This window comes from Silurus meridionalis, chromosome 8 (assembly GCF_014805685.1).
Source record: "Silurus meridionalis isolate SWU-2019-XX chromosome 8, ASM1480568v1, whole genome shotgun sequence".
NCBI lineage: Eukaryota > Metazoa > Chordata > Actinopteri > Siluriformes > Siluridae > Silurus > Silurus meridionalis.
In genome coordinates this window covers 9,340,940-9,361,053 of record NC_060891.1, presented here as the reverse complement: position 1 = coordinate 9,361,053, position 20,114 = coordinate 9,340,940, and the positions used below count along the sequence as shown (strand labels likewise).

General features: G+C 36.2%; 3 protein-coding genes and 1 non-coding gene across 4 annotated transcripts in view; 3 read left to right on the top strand and 1 right to left on the bottom strand.

Moving 5' to 3' along the window:
* LOC124390066 (polyadenylate-binding protein 1-like 2) overlaps positions 1-20,114 on the top strand; it is a gene marked incomplete at its 3' end in the record, with an annotated part of 369,871 nt that overhangs the window by 8,781 nt on the left and 340,976 nt on the right. The gene's annotated exons all lie outside the window — the stretch shown is intronic.
* The window catches only part of LOC124389743, a 379,509-nt gene that overhangs the window by 165,222 nt on the left and 194,173 nt on the right, over positions 1-20,114 (top strand). The window lies entirely within an intron of this gene.
* On the top strand, positions 2,724-8,435 carry LOC124389738. The gene is made up of 7 exons (XM_046855200.1): positions 2,724-2,862; positions 3,647-3,689; positions 6,568-6,756; positions 6,850-6,955; positions 7,077-7,546; positions 7,914-8,125; positions 8,296-8,435. The coding sequence occupies exons 3-7, from the start codon at positions 6,573-6,575 to the stop codon at positions 8,302-8,304; spliced, it is 981 nt and encodes a 326-aa protein (XP_046711156.1). The 5' UTR covers positions 2,724-2,862; positions 3,647-3,689; positions 6,568-6,572; the 3' UTR covers positions 8,305-8,435.
* trnak-uuu lies at positions 16,398-16,470 on the bottom strand. The gene has a single exon. It is a non-coding gene; the product is annotated as a tRNA-Lys (tRNA).

Genomic DNA, 20,114 nt, shown 5'->3' with positions numbered 1-20,114 from the left:
ACCAAAGAGCATCTTTGTTTCCTAAAAGAAAAATGCAGAGGGGTTTTAGTCTACACATCGTGTGTGTGTGTGTGTGTGGGTGTGTGTGGATACTCACCAACTTGACTCCTGCTTCTCCTGTTTTTAGGATCATGTTCATTTCATCCACCTGCACACAAACACACACATATACACTTCTATCACAGGTGTGTCACGTGCATATAAAGAGTGAATAGAGAAGTGATGTGTGTGTTTATGAATAGATGTAAATGAGGAATTGGTGGGTGGGGTTTTGTTACCACATGACCAAAACCAAATCATTATATTAATATAATATTATTTAACATAATAATACACTCGTTACTACAACCACTTATTACAAATCATTCCTAAATATAATATTACTGTGTGCGTGTGTGTGTGTGTGTGTGTGTGTGTGTGTGTGTTTGCTCACTTTGGCTTGCAGAAGATCAGGATCTGAAATCATGTTAATTATTTCAAAGTTGTTTTCACTCCCAATCAGCATCCATTAAATTGTATTCGCTTCACCGGGGTGGATTTTCTACTGGATCTGCATTTCAAAATCTGCAGACTCCAACATGTATATGGTTAAGCGCTTCTGAAGTGCTGCAGCCATGGATACATCTTGCACATCTGAAACATGAGGTGGAGCTGGACTCTGTTCTACAGCTGGAACATGAGGTGGAGCTGGACTCTGTTCTACAGCTGGAACATGAGGTGGAGCTGGTTTCTCATCCACAGTTGTAAGCTCTTCTACAGCAGGAACTGTGTCTACTGCTGGGGCATTTTCTTTATTTGGCTCTACCTCCTGGCTTGGTGTGAAGGGAGTCATATTCTGAGTCTGTAACACACAGACACAACAGCTGTTAACACTTCATTTAATTTTTCATTTTTAATTTTTAATTTCATCATCACTGCTAGCAGGAAGCACTTGAGGGAACCAGCTAGAGGAGGTTCTTAAACCTTTTCAGCCAGTAATCCATTTAACTGCAATATTGAACTTTAGCATCAATTCATTTTAATGTGGACAGCAGGGGGTGGTAGATGTTTAGGGGACAGTCTTCAGCTGCAACAACTAATCGAATCGATAATAATCAATAATGAAATTGGTTGTGAGCGAATGCCGTCATCCTCATCATGTGAAAATGGTGTAGTTTAATGAAGTGTTATTGTGTAAACTGTTTGTTTGTAACTTCTGGACAGTCGCACTGGATCTGTTCTGTCGTGACTCGCGAGCATCAGGTTGCCTAATCGACTCGATCACAACATCGTCATGATTCAATTAAAATGGTGAGAACAAACACTAAATCTAAAAGCAGCAAATAACAGCATTTATACACCAAAGCATATTTTTTCATTTTTTTTTCATTAAGTCTGTTAACTTGCTGCGTTTCTCCGTTTCATTCTCTTTTAATAGCATTTGCCTACAACAGTAACTTATCTGTTCTCAAACGTGATTTACTGTGGCTTTACTATGTTCAAATGCTTGTTTTCAATGTTTGTATATTTAATTTATGCAAATATCATTCCATTATTATACAAAATTCAATTCATTATATATTCTAGATGTTTATATCATAAAAATCTTTTTATAATTTATATAGATTTTTTTAAGTGTTTGTCAACTTAGAAATCCAAATGTTGATTTACACAAATTGCTTCATCTTTCGTACTCAAATGATTTTTTGTTTTGTTTTTTACAGAAAGAAGAAATCCAGCATGAGTGAATGTGTTCAAGCTGAAATCCCACATGCACTCGTCAACAAACAGCTACTATAAGCTTTAAAATGTCTAAATTAAAGATTGTTAAACTCAATTTGTGACTTTTGCATTTGTTTTAAGTACATTTTTATACATAAATACCCTGAATTAGCGTTTTATACAGTAAAATTAAGCAAAACATCTAATTATAAAACTTTATTTTTTATTCAATTAATTGATAAAAATCATTAGATTAATTGAGTGTCAAAATAAATGTTAGTTGCAAAATTTATAATTATTATAATTACAATTATTATTATTATTATTATTATTATTAAGAAACAAATCACCCATAAAAGCCTCAAACAGGTGGACTTGCAGGGAAAAGCTGATAAATTTGACAAAAAATGAAAAAAAATTCGAAAAAATAAAGAAGTTTGAGTTTGGTCTGCCAGAAAAGAGTAAATAGTCGGCTGAGATATGGGTAGGTTCTGGTTAGCCAAAAAGCAAAAAGATCCATGCTGTTCAGTAAAACAAGATGTGGGGATTCTATTTTCTTTTATAGGTATATACCATTATAAGGTTAATTTTATCCAACCAGTTTTAATAACATAAAATGTTTTCTTGCAGTTTTTAATTCCTTTAAAATATTTATTCCTGTCGCAGAAACGCATCAAAGGCTATTTAAAATGAGGACTACAAAGTAATTAACCCTGTAAAGCCTACTTTTGTAATATTATAACATCAGTTTTGGCTGTATTAAAATATACCTGTACATTTCTTTAAAACCATATTCTGAAGTCCTATTGTTTAACCTTGCAATGCATTTAAAGGGTAGACTTTAAAAATAGGTTGGCTGTGAACTTACAAAACCTAAAAACCAGAACATGATCTTTTTTACTGAAATAAAGAAATAAATCAACAATCACCACAGGCGGATGACGTCACATGATGTTAGACTTCTACGTGTGATTTCTCGCTCTCGCGGTACTTTTACCTCATCCGGAAGTAGGTAGCGACCAGCCACCTATATTTACACACGCGTTACGGAGGGAATATTCAAACTGCTGTTCAGAGTTTGATCATCACGCGACGCGAATTGTTTGTTTTTTGGAGTTCTTGGAGTGAGTCTACCAACTTTTGGATTAACGTTACATTGAGGTAAGTTGATGCTTTTAATACTGATAAATATAAATAAATGTACCACATTATTTACTCGCCATCAAGCAATCCGAGATACATGTCCATGGTCATCTTTCAAACAAAGACATTTGGAGTTATCTTGGTAAATGTCCTCACTCTTCCAAGCTTTATAACAATAGAAAACTGGAACCAGGGAACACATTCCAGATTTAAACACCCAAAAACTCAATTTGTCTTTCACATGTAATCCACACGGCTCAATAGGTTAATTTGGGGTATTTTGTGGGTAATCGATGCGATTTTGTACGAAAAGTATCTATATTTCAAACTTTATACACTGGTCATAGCGTGATTCCAAGATGGCGTCTTTACCTGAAGCTACCTATTGTCGTGTATAAAGTTTGAAATACTGATACTGTTCTTACAAAATCGCATTGATTCCCACAGAATACATTTATTAACCCATTGGAGTCGTGTAGATTACTTCTGTGAATCATGCATGCACTTTTTGGGTGTTTAAACTCGCCAGCTTGGACTCATCACGTGATTCCAAGATGGCGTCTTTACCTGAAGCTACCTATTGTCGTGTATAAAGTTACTGAAAATACTGATACTGTTCTTACAAAATCATCATGCATGCACTTTTGGGTGTTTAAACTGTCTTAGTCTGAAAGATGATCATGGACATGTGGATGAGTAAATGTTGTGTTTGGCCAGAGTATCACTTAGCCTCTGCTTTATGAACTGATGCATTTTAAAATCCCCATTAATCTGTAGATTTATTTTATTCATTCTTCTACAGTGCGGTACTCGATTGGTGTTGGAGTATTTTCTAGTACATCAAGGTAAGTTGTTACATTTTAAAATCCCAATTTACTCTGAGATTTGAGCGATTATTTTACTGCACGGTAAACGATTGGTTTATTGTTCATGTGCAGTTAGTTTCTGGCTCTCGTGCAGTATTTGTGGCTGTGCTAGAAGTACTACATTTCCCATTTACAGTGCACAATGGACAGCATGTGGGCATACAGTGAGCGAAGTAACATGCGAAAAAGGGCTGCTAGAAGAGTAAATAAGATGTTTGAGTCTTTGGAAAAAGAAATAAGTTGTCAGCCTGAAAAGAGGCCAACTTTAGATGCCATTGATATGAGTTTTGAGACTGATGCTCATGAAAGTGAGGATGAGGTTTCTAGTCAAGATTCTAGTGATGACGATTGTGAAGGTTTCTCATGTAATGATTTGTCAAGCTCTTTGTCGGGCTGGGCAGTTAAGTTTGGTGTTTCTTTGGTTGCTCTTACAGCACTTTTGTGTATACTCAGAGTACATCATCCATTCCTTCCAAAAGATGGTCGTTCATTGCTCAAAACAACACATGCATATGTGCTGAATACATTAGCAGGTGGCTCTTTCTACTATTTTGGAATTTTAAACTCCCTTGCCAAAGCTTTTGAAAACTTGTCTTTTTAAAGTTCCAGACAGGCATGTATTCAGGTTACAGCTAAATATAGATGGTCTACCTTTGTTTAAAAGTTCATCTCTTCAGTTCTGGCCAGTGCTGGGTATTTTGCAGGAATGTGTTGTTAATAATCCATTTGTTATTGCTTTATTTTGTGGTGTGAAAAAACTAACACCCCTGTCAGAATACCTAGATGCACTTGTGAAGGAGTTAAATAACTTGAAAGATGGTTTTGTAATACATGGTAAGACTTTTAGCTTGAAGATAACATCAGTTATCTGTGATGCCCCAGCTAGAGCTTTTGTCAAATGCATTAAAAATCATACTGGCTATTCTGGATGTGACAAGTGTGTTCAGTCAGGTGTTTACTCTAACCACCGCATGACATTCCCTGAGATTAATGCATCTCTAAGGACTGATGAGTCTTTTAGGCAAGCTGTAGATGAAGATCACCACTTGGGACATTCACCTCTGGTCGAATCGAATATAGGAATGGTTAGTAGTTTTCCTCATGATTATATGCATTTGGTATGTCTTGGTGTGGTACGAAGACTTTTGGATTTGTGGATGAGTAGTATTGGACCTTTACAATGTCGTCTTTCTGGGCATCAGGTTAAAGCTATATCTGAGAGATTATGTAATCTAAAAGTTTTTGTCCCAGTTGAATTTGCTAGAAAGCCTAGAAGCCTGAAAGAAAGATTGAAATGGAAAGCAACAGAATTTAGACAATTTCTTCTATATACTGGACCAGTTGTTCTTAAAGGTTTTCTGGCCGAACAAGTGTACAATAACTTCATGCTTTTGTCTGTTGCAATTTGCATTTTAGCAAATCCGTCATTCTGTTTGACGATGAATGACTTTGCCAACACTTTGCTAGTCTCATTTGTTAAGCATTTCAGTAAGTTGTATGGCTCCGATTTTGTAGTGTACAATATACATGGACTGATTCACCTCAGTAGTGATGTCAGACTGCATGGTCATTTAGACCTAATATCAGGGTTTCCTTTTGAAAATTACTTGCAGAAGTTGAAAAAAATGATTAGGAAACCGCACAGTCCCCTAACTCAAGTTATTCGAAGGCTGTCTGAAATAGAAGCTGTACATTCAAAGAGCAGCACTGATGTACAGGGATTAAATACACAGACAAAATTCATGCACACTGATGGGCCAGTACCAGACTTGTTTGATGGAGCTGTTGAGCAGTACAGACAATTAAGTAGGAATGGTGTGGTCATTAAAACTTCAGAAGGTGATAATTGTATTGACATTAACATTGGTGTTGTTCTGGTACAAAACATTATTTTGTTTAAAGGTGATGCATTTGTTGTTTATAAAGAGTATACCAAGAAAGACACTCTTTGATTACCCAGTTAATTCTCAGGAAATAGGAGTTTTTGTGGTTTCAGATCTGTCATTGGAGCACAGATGTGCAAAACTTAGACAAAATATATGCAAGTATGTGAGGTTACCGCTTGAGGGTCAAGGCAGGTTTGCAGTTTTCCCCCTTCTACATTTACAATGAAGTTGAAATAAGTGTGTGTGTACTTATTTAGTAGGGCTGGACGATTTGAACTAAAATCTAAACCTCGGTTAATTTAACATTTGGCATCGATTACGATTAATGAACAATTCACTTGACGTGTCATGCAAAATGTGCGGTAAAAACCCAATCGGGCATCTTTTTTCAATGCGTGCACTTTTAATCTTTGTACAGCGCTTTGTGAATGTGTTAGCATTTAGCCTAGCCCCAATCATTCCTATGGCTCCAAACACAAGTTTTATTTTGTGCAACCATACTTACTCGTGTAACCACTCATGTAACAGTCTTTAAATAGGGAAAACATGAAAGTGTTTGGTGGCTTCTAAATTCATCCCTGTTTGGATCCTAAGGAATGAATGGGGCTAGGCTAAATGCTAACACATTCGCTACACACTGTACAAAGATGAAGTGCACACATTGATAAAAGAGAGGTATGTATTAATTCATCTAAGTTGAGGGAAAAACATGGTAAAATATTGAAAAACTGTGGTGTTTTCCTTTAAGTGGAGTAAAAACCGAAAATAACCTACATGATAAAATAAGGTCGGTTAGAGTTTCTGAATTTCGGTTTCGATTACTTTTCAATTAATCGTCCAGCCCTATTATTTAGTTGGATATGTTGTGGTTGGGAACAAAGTACATGTCTTTATGCATCATACTTGTGTAGACTGTGTTTGCCCTTACATTACCTTTTTATTTTGTGTCTGTGTTTGTGTTTTGCTTGCAGAAATAATGTACCATATTGTGAGCTTTGTGGAAACTGAAGAAGTTGAGGTTGTGCCTGCAATCTGGGTAAAGGACGAAGTGTGTTTATGGCCTCCATACAAGGGTGAAGAAGTTCAGAGAGCCACAAGGAATTTGGAGCAACCACAGGAGTCTTGGGTGGCATATAAAGTTAGAATTCTATATACTGCAAGTATGTATAAATCCTTTTTGTATACAATACATTTAATTTTAAAGGTTCACCGGCAAACAACATACTGATTTTTATTTCTTACCACTATCATAGATAATTACAGTGAAGCACGTCGGAAGCTGCCTCTTGCAGAGCAACAAACGGATCTGCAGTCAGAGGCAGAGACTGACCCCCTGAGAGCACCAAAACGGAAAGTGAAGTAAGCTTGTGTAATTATGTAATTCTTTAAAACAGACGTGTAACATGTCTTGTGTCACTGCAGTTGTAGAAAGGACCATGTTTCTTTAAATGTATTACTCATTTTCTTTTCTTCTCTGTAGACGAAACCGGCGTCTATTGGACGACTACGATACAGATGAGGAGGCCATTGCACCGAAAAAAAATTTGCCGCAAGCCCCATACATACAACCACTATCAAAAAGAGCTTGCTCTGCTTTAGATGAGGTTCAACCAAGTCCTCTACAACACAGACCCCAAAGGTCCCCATCTGTGACACAGGTTCCAGGGACCTCAAGACAGGCGTTGATGGAAAGAAGCTCTACCTCTCAATGGCAGAACTTTGAAAGTGCTCTAGGAAAGTCGTTACGGCAAGCAATAGACCTACCTGCACAGTCACCAGCTCAGACTCTTTTCCAGACTGCCCATCAGATGGGTCCAGAAGCAGAAAATTATAGTGAATTGTCGTGGCAAAGAGGATCAACGCTACAATCTCCCGAGGAGCCAACACAACCTCTGTGGCATCGTGAAACACCCAGAAGAAGCTATTCAATGGATGATCCATTCAAAAAATGTAAGTTCTATTTAATTCACACACAAAGGGCGGTGTACCAGACAGTGCTTATCCTAGTCCCAGAATCAAATGCATGTTTCAGACGCTTCAATTTAAAACGCCTTGTACTGACATCTTAATATGTATCAGTGCCATTGTTTTTTCTCAAGATTTTTTTTTTGTCTCTACCACAACAGTATTGTTTTTGCAAGGTTTGTTTGTAGAAATTATTTATTTATTTATTTTTTTTAAATGTCCTTATATAACTAGGGCCTAGTCCTGGATTAATCTGAACCCTGTCTGGGAAACCATGTCTCAATGTTTGTTTAAGGCTTATGTCATAGCAGGGATGGAGTGATAACCTTACAATTACTGTTTAATGTTTCAGCACTTCTTCATGCTGTGTTAACCAAGCTTGAAGTCGTTATGGAGCAGCAAAGACACATTGTAAGGATGATTCAAGACCTGAAGTCCAACAATGTAAGGGAGATCACAGAGGAAAACGAAATAAGTCCCACTCTTTTTCCAGTGGAAGATTTAAGGTCCCTAACTTCCCTTGAAAGTAATCTTCGATCCAGTCCTGAAACAAGACGGAAAGTGGTAGGTAACAATAAAAGGTTATGCACTGTTGTCTGCTGTTATCACTTACAAACCTGGTTCTAAATTCTGTTAAGAATTTTTGTGTCATGTAATCTAAATACATAAAACATAGGGGCAGAAAGCAATAATGTAAATGTATTTAACCTTGTGTCTGTATGCTTCTATTTTAGAGGCTGTGAGACGAAACCCTGCATGCTCTCAGACAACAGAGCTAGAAGTCGAAAAGGTTATTAGGCGGTGGTTTTATCTGGCTGGTGATCGGGAGGGCGGCAGGAAAAAAAGAACACCATTGCAAAGATTTTAATCAAACCATTGCCTTACCCCTTTTCTGTTTACAACCAGCTTTTGTTTGCCTAATTTAATGTTTATTTATTTACTTTATGTAGATTTTATTAATTTAATTTGTCTCTTACAACCAGCATAACTGCATTTATGCACAACATTTACATTTTGTTTTAAATTGCACTGTTGGTTGGTTGGTTTAAATTTTGTCTTATTTTTATTGTGACTTTGTTGCTTTGCGTTTATTCATTTACTTTATTTGCACATTTGTAGATTTACTTTATTTAATTTATCTTTAACAAATGAATGCTGGTTGTAGGTTTATTTTACTTCATTTATGCGCAACTTTTACATTAGTTTTAAATTGCACTACTGGTTTGTTTTTGTTTGTGTGACTATTTCCATTTTATTTGTGGCTGTTTTAAGTTTTATTCATATTTACTTTACACTTTGTACATTTATTTTTTTAACCAGCATTCATTTGGGTTATTTTACACCATTTATGCACAAGTTAATTTTGTTTCAAATTTGCACCATTGTTTTCTTTAGTTTTAATTTTGTTTTCACATTTCTTTTGTCATTTTTCATATTTGCCTTTCACGCTATTAACATGTTTTTGGTCTTTCATAACTAGCTTTTGTTTGGTTTCTTTTAATTTATGCACAAACTTTTACATTTGTTTTTAATTGCACTATTGGTTTAATTTTGTTTATAATGTAGTTTTTCTTTGCTGTGTGGTGTTCTTGTATTTTGATTTGATTGCTTTGGTATAATTTATTACCATGTTTTTTTAAAACAGTTACAGTAAACACGTTAATTTGCATTTGTGTGGTTGTGCTTTTTGAATATACACATTTTACATAGTTAAATCATTTTGGTACAGTTGTTGTTTTTTTTCGGTGGGCTTCTGGATAAGTTGTGGGTGGGTTCTGGGGTAAATATGGTCAATTTGGGCCTTTTTATGGTAGACATCTGGGGCTTCTGGATAAATTGTGGGTGGGTTCTGGGGTAAATCTGGTCAATTTGGAAATTCAGGCTTTGTATCGGGACAGCTGTGGCTGATTTCTGGAGGTGTGAATGGGTTGTGGCTGGGTTATGGTCTGCTTTTGGCTAAAGTCTGGATTACTTCAGGCATGCAGCTTTAGAGCCAATTAAGGACCGTAAGCCGTGGTGGTATGTGAGCCAAAAGAACAGCCTGAACTCAGCCATTTCTGGCCCAGAAAAAATTTGCTATCTGGGAACAGAAACCAAAACAAATGAACAGCCACAAAGCCACGCCCCATTTCCATGGAAGCCAGTACACAAACAATCTCCGTTTCCATGGAAACCAGTACACAAACAATCTCTCTTTCTGGCGACAGGACAATCAAGACTGCTTGTGGATAATTCTCGAAATATTTAATAAAAACACACTTTGTATACAAAAAATTTGAAGATGCAGGACACCAACACAAACAAGTACGTTTCTATTACTGTTTTTACTTTATTTATACTGATCAATTTCCTGTAATATTACATTCCCAGTGTATTATCTATACTGTAGAATTGTCTGTGTCATGTGATTTGATCACATTTTGTTCATATTAGAGCAAAGAGAGCTGCATCAGACATGCCACCACCCAGTGCTGCTAAAAAGCCTCGACTTGATCAATCCCTCATCACTAGTGCATTAAAAACACTGCAGGATTCCTGTGCAGATGTTTTATCTCCAAACTGGATAGATGCACTTCTTAAAGGGAAATGTGACCTTCCTTCTCTGACAGATGAAGAAAAATCTGTCATTTCCAAGTTTTGTGTGAACGAGGTCAGTGATTATCTTCTGTTTTATTTAGTGTGCATTCAATTCTTTAGCTGTGGATTTGAGTTTTCTCAGTTTTAATAGTCAATCCATAATTCACTGGTCCTGATGTTCTGAAATTGAACAGTAGATTTGATATTTCATATAAAATGTTTACTCCAGGTTTTGGTTTATGCAAAGTCGAGTAGTTTTCCTAAACCTAATCTACAGTCAAGTCTTAATCCTCTAACATTTGTTTTAAATACATGACTTGAATACAGGTTTGATTTAGTTGGATGTTGGTTGAACTTTTTCTTCCGTCTCATTTAGTCGTTGGCAGAGACGTTTCTAAAAGCGGTTTTGGAGAAGATCAAGGCGGAGAAAGAGTCTATGGGACATGAACTCCTGCAGTCTCTCTGTAGGGTTTATGTGGGATTGTGTCAAAAGAGAGGAGACTCTCATAAAGCACATGCCCTCGCCTACAGATTTCTTAAAGAAGGTGAGATTATATTGACATTTCATTATATATTTACTAAAAATGATCCGGACAGTGATATAAAGAAGGCAATTGTTTTCTGTTTTTGGTTTTGTATTTCTTCATAAACAGTGTATTTTAAATCTGTGATATCATTTTGTTTCCTTTGCAGACTTTTCTCAAGCCCCAAAACTGATAATGGTCATGGTGACAGCATGGCCAAGTGTTTTCTCCTGTAACAGCCCTTTATGCAGAGCCGTTCACATCGTGTGCAAAATGAAGGCATACGGAAAGTTTTATTACTTGCTCAAAAATGTTTGCACTGGGATATGGTAAGTAGCTGATTCTTATCACAACAGTCACCAGAACAGTCATTAAACATCGTTTTTCAACTGAAATTTTTATGTTTTACTTCATTCTTAATCTACTTTTAATTTCCAATGTCCATGTTATCTATGGAGCAAATTCATTATAAATTCATGTTAAATTAAATCATTCAATTCATAAATATAAATTTTTTACTTCAACATTCAAGCTGAAAGTGTTACAGGACATCACTATTTTAGTCTTTTTATTAGTGTAGTGTATTAGTGCTGATAACCAGCAGCAAAGAAACTGCACTGAACTCCAGCGTTAATGCTGCTGTTTCTGACAAAATGATCAGATCAGTGCAATAAACATGCAAGCTAATAAATCTGTATTTCATAATATACTAATAAAGGAAGTGATATAGAACCATGTGACACTGTGCTCACTACTGAATAAACAAACTAACTTTGTGCCTCAAATTACATTCTCATGTACTATTTTAGAGCATTATTTACCTCTGCTACTGTCTGATACATAAACCCTTTAGTAACGCTGTGTGCTATTTTGCATGTGTATTTAAAATCTTGGAGTCATTTTGAGGTCATTTTCAAGGACTCCTCCTTACATAAGAGTAATAAATGGAGGTTATAAAAGAGCAGAATGCACAGTTAGAGCTCTACCTCAGTATTTCAATTACTGCACTTGTGATTGCTTGTGACCTTTCAGTTATGATCATATTATTGTAAATATTGTTTCATTGATCTGGTTTTTAAAGAAAAGATGTATTTTCTGCCGTCTCATTTAGTCGTTGGCAGAGACATTTCTGAAAGCGGTTTTGGAGAAGATCAAGGTGGAGAAAGAGTCTATGGGACATGAACTCCTGCAGTCTCTCTGTAGGGTTTATGTGGGATTGTGTCAAAGAGAGGAGACTCTCATAAAGCACATGCCCTCGCCTACAGATTTCTTAAAGAAGGTGAGATTATATTGACATTTCATTATATATTTACTAAAAATGATCCGGACAGTGATATAAAGAAGGCAATTGTTTTCTGTTTTTGGTTTTGTATTTCTTCATAAACAGTGTATTTTAAATCTGTGATATCATTTTGTTTCCTTTGCAGACTTTTCTCAAGCCCCAAAACTGATAATGGTCATGGTGACAGCATGGCCAAGTGTTTTCTCCTGTAACAGCCCTTTATGCAGAGCCGTTCACATCGTGTGCAAAATGAAGGCATACGGAAAGATTTATTACTTGCTCAGCAAATATCTGCACTGGGATACAGTAAGTAGCTGATTCTCATCACAACAGTCACCAGAACAGTCATTAAACATCGTTTTTCAACTGGAATTTTTATGTTTTACTTCATTCTTAATCTACTTTTAATTTCCAATGTCCATGTGATCTATGGAGTAAATTCATTATAAATTCATGATGAATTAAATCAATAAGTATCTATCACTATTCTACATCACTATTTTAGTCTTTTTTTATTAGTGTAGTGTATTAGTGCTGATAACCAGCAGCAAAGAAACTGCACTGAACTCCAGCGTTAATGACGCTGTTTATGATAAAAATGATCAGATCAGTGCAATAAACATGCAAGCAAATAAATCTGTGTTTCATAATATACTAATAAAGGAAGTGATATAGAACCATGTGACACTGTGCTCACTACTGAATAAACAAACTAAATCTGTGCCTCAAATTACATACTCATGTACTATTCTAGAGCATTATTTACTCCTGCTACTGTCTGATACATAAACCCTTTAGTAACGTGTGCTACTTTGCATGTGTATCTAAAATCTTGGAGTCATTTTGAGGTCATTTTCAAGGACTCCTCCTTACATAAGAGTAATAAATGGAGGTTATAAAAAGAGCAGAATGCACAGTTAGAGCTCTACCTCAGTATTTCAATCATCTGCACTTGTGATTGGTTGTGACCTTTCAGTTATGATCATATTATTGTAAACATTGTTTCATTGATCTGGTTTTAAAGAAAAGATGTATTTTCTGCCAGGAGCCTCCTGGAGACCCCTACAGAGCCATCACCAGCACACTGAAGGCTCTTCTGAAAGACAAAAATCTGACATTCCAGAAGAGCAGTTGGTATGGTGATGATCTCTGTCCTGCTGCCTGGGACTACGTATTCAGCCTGGACCTTCTCTGTGCACAACTGGGCTGGATTTGGACCGTCTCCCATGTTATACGGTACTGAATGTTAAACCGCTTCAACGTGTTTAATTCTCATTTTTCTAGTTTTTTAAACATTTAATAGATGCAAACAGGCAAATGTAAGACTCATATGAGACAGTGTGTGTCCCAAACACTGCAAATTTTCCATTCTTGTTGCATAAACTTACAATTGATGGTATTCTATTACTGCCACAAAAACACATGTCCAATTTTTTATTTATCAGAAAAAGTGTTTGGCTCATTTTGAATACTTGGCTGAAACAAACACAAACAGAGGAAACAAAGTTCAGAAACGTCTCTGAAGCAGCAATTTTCAGGCTACTTGGTAAGTTTCCTGTAAATCCTGCTTTAGAGCATTATCTCACATTATTTCTGGATTCTTCTGTTTTTCACTCATGTTCTTTGTCCATCTCAAACAGGGCGACTTGGCCAACAAGGCCTTAGGGAGAACGTGGCAGCATCAGTTGAGGATCTAACAAAAAGCATAGCTGAGTTCGGGAGACAAAAAGGTATCAGTAAATGATCAAATAAACAAGTCCTTTATCTATCTTTATTCTCTGATTTTTAGTTCTCTATCAACAGGAAAGTGCTTCAGCAAGTCCTAATTATATGATGGATTTTGTGTGCAGATTTGCCGTGGGTGGTGCAGCTCGCAGTGGTTTATGCCACTCATGATCTGGCACCCAGCAACCCCAAAGTCGCTCTGAACGCTTTGGAGACGTGGAAAAAAGACCTCACAGAGCCTGTTCCTCCAGCCGTCACCAAGTGCCTAAAGCAGATCAGCTTTCTCTGTTCGCACATAAAGACAAAAAAATGTATTACAATAAATAATGTTTAATAGATTATATTTTGAATTTTTTGTACATAAATAAATAAAATACATAATAGATCTGCACAGTTTTATTGATTGTCTCTTTACAGTCAAATACAATCATCTGCCTTCAGTCCCAAGCGTCCTTTTAATAACATCAATATGATGCCACAGCTGTAAAAACCATCATTATTATACAGCATATAACACATGCAGTATTCAGATTGCAGATTCTTGTGCATTTTTCTTGCATTACTACAGCACTCATTTTATTAATGCGCAAATAATGCAGCACGCATTTCTCCATTTTTATTACGAATATAAATAAATAAATATTATATTAAAAAAAGCACAATTAAAAACCTTTAACGCAACACACATTTATTCATGACATTCTTTCTTTATTATATTGATATTGTTTTTCATGCCCGAACAAACACTTAATTCTTGGAGAGGTTTTCCATACAATCTACGATGCCCGTAGTGCCTTTTCTGTTTAGGGAAGAATCACACAGCACACAAAATGGCCCATATGTTCTTCTTCAGTTTATTGCAGATAAGAGACAAGTATATATACACACTGAAAAAAACTGCGCTAAAACTGTTCCTGATTGGGTAAGAAAACTTAGTAACCAGAGATGTATGAGCCCACACAAAGACATTCTGTGTACCTTACGTACTTACATTGTAAAGATCCTATAGACACTGAACAGACAACATAGAAATGTGTTTAGAGAACCAGTTTGAGGCCCATCTTAATACTAACAAATATAAAAAAAATGTTTAAATCTCCAGCGAAACAATAAGAGCTTGGGTCATGTTCCCGTATATTTGTCCTCATTCGGCGTGTTTCCTTTGTACAGGCAGAATTCGTGTGAACATACTGTTTACTTTATAGTTTATTATATCCTCATCCTCTTATCATGTATTTATATATATATATATATATATATATATATATATATATATATATATATATATATTTATAAATACATGATGAGAGGATGAGGAGAAACTATCATAGAGGCTACCATGAGGCCAACAGCAACACTGAAAGATCTACAGGAATTTCTGGCAGGTGCTTCTCACTCCTTACATGTGACTACCATCTACTGTATTCTCTACAAGTCTGGGCTGTGGGGTAGGAGGCAAGAAGGAAGCTGTTTCTTACAAAGAACAATACGCAAGGCTGTCTGCGTTCTTCTTCCTCTTCTTCTTCTTTCAGCTGCTCCCATTAGTGGTCGCCACAGCGGATCATCTTTTATAGCAACCACCTGCATGTCTTCTCTTACCACATCCATAAACCTTCTCCTTAACCTTTCTTTTTTTTCTCCTGCCTGGCAACTCTATCCTCAGCATCTCTCTACCAATATACCCCATGCTTCTTCCAATATACACATACACCATAATCCATGTTAAACATAAATACCACATACTGAATTTTCTTGGTCAATAATAAAACGAGGGCAAAAATTCAAAAGAAATTAAAACCGTTCCAATTAAAAAAAAGAAAAAAAATCCAATGTAATTAAATGTTTACAAAAAAAAAGTGAAGGTATTTTTTGTTATTTAACGCATCGTTTACTTTTTAAATAAATTAATACATAAAAAATAAATTAATGAATTCAAGGGTTTAGGGAAAACAAAACACCAACCTCATCACATAACCTTATTAAGCACCGTACCCGCTCTGAGTGTGACTGCTAGGCTTCGTGTTCATGTACACAATGGGCTCACGCTGGACGTTTTTTACGTTTCTAGTAATTGTAGTAAACAAAATATTGCTGAAAATCACGTGGTGAAAAGTTCACTCATTTTTCTCGCAGGTCATTGAGAGGTAAAGTTCTCTCTCTCCTTTACTCTCTATACTGTACATAAAAAGGTAATTTTCTATAAAATATGAACATCAATTTTCCCAAAACTATTAAGAAATGTGTGAGGTTGGTTTTATTTTTTCCTTTCCTTTTTTTTTTTACTCCTTTCGCTGCTGCTGTGCTAAACACCAACCTGAGTTAAGCACAAGTAAAGGAACGAGTGACTGTTACTGTCAGGGTGGTGAGTCTTTACAAAATGCTTTCAGGGTTGTTTTTTGAGCAGCACAGTGTGAAAGGTCTTTGCCAAAACTCTTTTAAGTCTCATGATGTTTAGACTGAGAGCTCGCCACCCTGTTTGCTAAAGGTGAGGTTATTAACACTTGTAGTGACATGAACACCGAACACACAGCTGAGACTGTGCTGTTCACAGACAGACAGCGCCTCAAGTGAGGACTAACAGATTTGGTGGTGCTTCACCAAAATGTGTCACTACGATGAACACAAACAGTTACCATCTTAGCACGTCTTGCATTTTGACATCAAGGGAAGATTTAGACAAGCTTTTGATTTCCCCACCAATAAGAACCAATAACCGTTAGCTTTTTAACACCCGAACAGGGACTTGAACCCTGGACCCTCAGATTAAAAGTCTGATGCTCTACCGACTGAGCTATCCGAGATCTGCTCATATGTCTGCTTTTGCGACACCTGGCCTTAATAAATACTTGTCTCTGTGCTTGCTCAGAGAGAGCGAATCTCTGGAGTTTCTCGAAGCTTTCTCTAATTGTTTAATGTGCCTTTCTTGTAATTGAAATCTTGTATTTCATGTCCAACAGCAGTATTCAAGGAGCTTCTTTGCCAATCTTTGTCTATACTCTAACACATAGTATCAGCTTTTTAAAAACAAACATGACATTTCATCACAGACCAAATGACTGACACTAAGTTCATTATTTCACTGTATGGTGTAACAGACTGTTTCCTGTACATATGAAAACTAACTCCGAAATCTTGATTACACCAACAGTCAGGAACTTCAAAAGCGGAAAATGTCCGAGCCTGCAACGTGACCATGAGACTCAATTTGTAATTACATTCGTGACGAGAAAAATGCAAATCCAACTCTGTGCCATGAGGCGGGTTCATGCAGCGACTCGGACCTCGTGACGTAACAGCAGTGCGTCTGACTCCAGATCAGAAGGTTTCGTGTTCAAATCAGGTCAAGGTCATGGATGCAGGGCTCTTGCTTTTTGGCCTCTTTTAGCAGCTGCTCGGTCTTTGATTGTCTAATGTGGAGACTGAATTTGTCCAAAGCGGAGTCTGTCATCAAATTAACGTTAGTACATTATAACCCTCCTATAACATGTTCCCAAGCTTTGTCAATTTTCTCTAGCTGACAAAAAAAAGATAACTACAAATAGTGACTAAGATGTATTCACAATTCAAGTTTCAGTGACATGTCAAATAATGTCACAGTTAAAGTATGTTTGAACCAATTATATTTGCATGGGAAGCTCATGAGAATATATTTTTGGTTATTGAAAACAAACATGACTATTGCCAGAGCTATTGGTTGGTCAAAATTAACACCATAAAGCAGGGGTCACCAACATGGTGCCCACCAGGACCACATGAGTCGCCCACGGGCCTTTTCTAAAAATAGCTGTTTCCTACCTTGTTAAATTATTGTTGATAATTATTGTCAGATATCATTAACATGATCAGTGTCTTCACATAGATCAGGGGTGTCAAACTCAGGCCAGCGGGCCAAATCTGGCCCGACGTACAATTATATCTGGCCCGCGAGATGATTTTATATAGATCTATTATTATTGTTATTAATGGCCCGGTAATATGAAGCACTGATAACACAAACTACAGATCCCATAATGCAGCATTTCAGCTGCCTTACCGAACGCTATGCTACCTTGGAACATTCCAGCGTCAAACAAGTCAAACATCTGTTGGATGTATTTAACCCTATTGTACAGTTACAGGTAGTCGCCGACTTACGACCACGATTGGGACCGTCAAACTGGTCGTAACACGATTTGGTCATATGTAGAGTAGGCTATATGTACAGTACTGTGAAATGATGCCGGAGGATGGTACGCACTGGCTAGCCATTGTGGTTGTAAAGTCAAATGGCCATAAGTTGCATAGGTCGTAAGTCGACGACTACCTGTATAGTGAAACAGCGCCTCACAGTGGCGAAGAGAAAAGTTGATTCTGAAAACAGAGCCTTTCAAAACCGATGGGATTCTGAGTAGATGTTTACTGACGCTGCCGGTAAACACGTGTGTCTTATTAGTGAAGCGAAAGTGGCTGTAATTAAGGAATTGAATCTAAGACGGAACTACAAGACAAAACATCAGGAGAAGCTGAAAAACCTGAATGCAGAGCAGAAGATACAGAAAGTAGAAGAGTTAAAGAAGAATCTGACATTTCAGCAGACGTGTTTCACCAGAGCAAAATCACAAAGTTTTACAGAGGGAGAGTTTCTGAAGAGCTGCATGATGAAGGTGTGAGACGTCTGGTGTTTAACAGGAGATATTTTTATGGAGAGCGAAATATTTTAAATGATTTAAAGTTTAGGTTTATATTTTTTATAAAATGAAATAAGAGCAAAGAAATCTGATTGTTTTGATTTGTTGTTATTTTAACGTTTACTTAAAAGCACAATTTTAATTTATTTTCAGGATTTTTTTGCAGCATGTTCATATTTCTAACTTGAATCATTTTGACAGGATATTTTTATGGAGAGCAAAATATTTTAAGTTATTCAAAGTTTAAGTTTATTTATTCTGGAATAATATTTCTGTCTGTTTTTATTCATATTTATGTTATAAATGTGTGTGACATAGATGAATATCATTAATTATTAATAATAACATATAATTAAAGGTAAATTTAGCAAATTTGTTATTTTAGAAGTGTGTTTTAAACTGGTAGCCCTTCACATTAGTCGGTACCCAAGAAGTAGCTCTTGGTGTCAAAAAGGTTGGTGACCCCTGCCATAAAGGATGCTTACCACTATGAGACTAAATCATCATTTGCTAATAAAAACAAATACAAATATGCAGCTCCTTTTGGCTGGCAAATAGGACAATCCCCACAAGCAAGGAAGTAGCCTAAGACTTACCTTGATGCATGAGTTCCCTTTAGATATTGCTGGAAAGTATCTCACTTCTGACACCAAAACTGTTAGATTTTTATCATGCCAAACAAAAACTTGCGATCTACAATGCCTGTAGTGCCTTTTCTGATCAGGAAAGAATCACACAGCACACCGAATGGTGCAAATGTTCTTCTTCAGTTTATTGCAGATAACAGACAAGTATATATACACACTGACAAAACCTGACCTAAAACTGTTACTTACCAAACAACATAGAAATGTGTTTAGAGAACTAGTGTGAGGCCTATTTTAACACTAACAATCTCATCGGCATGAACAATTATAGACTGCTTGTGTTGATTTAACAGACAGGCAATGGCAGATTCCGAGTTCTTGATTACAAGAGGTTTCTCTTACAACCAAAGTGCACAGTCCAATGGTACAGCAATTGTTTTACAAAATATGTATAAGTCTCTTATATAAAACAAATACAAAATGCATGGGTCCAAGAGCAAACAATCAAGATGAATTGCTTCTACCACTAAGGACAGTGTTCCTCAATGTTAGTTAGTTGCAGCACTGCTTTGTTATTGCTGTAAGAGTAGTACCCTCAGAGCAATTGCTGTCAACAGTTGTGTGTTGCATGCTTATTTCAACAGAATTTTGGTGCTTTGTTGAGACTATGACCAAATATTAAATAGAACATTTTTACTGCTATGGCATGGCTATTGTTTGTCGATATGTATCTTAACCAAATGTGTATTTGATCATATTTTCTGTTGAGGACCTCAGCAAGTCTCAAATTAATGGTAGGACAGCATCAAGACAAAAACTATGCTTCTGCCTTATTAGCTGTTAGTATGAGTGCATATTAGATAAGATAAGATAAGATAAGATAAGATAAGATAAGATAACATAAGATATACCTTTATTCGTCCCACAGCGTGGAAATTTCTTTGTTACAGCAGGAAAAAATAAAAATAAATGCAAATATATATATATATATATATATATATATATATATATATATATATATATATATATATATAAAATATACGCTTACTATAATATAAAGTATATACACAGTACAATGTATAAATACAAATAATAATGTGCATGCAATATTTTTTTCCAAAAATCTAATAGCAAAGAATTTCCATTCAACAGCAGCTGAGAATTTGGCAGGCAGCATCAAGGTGCTGTGGG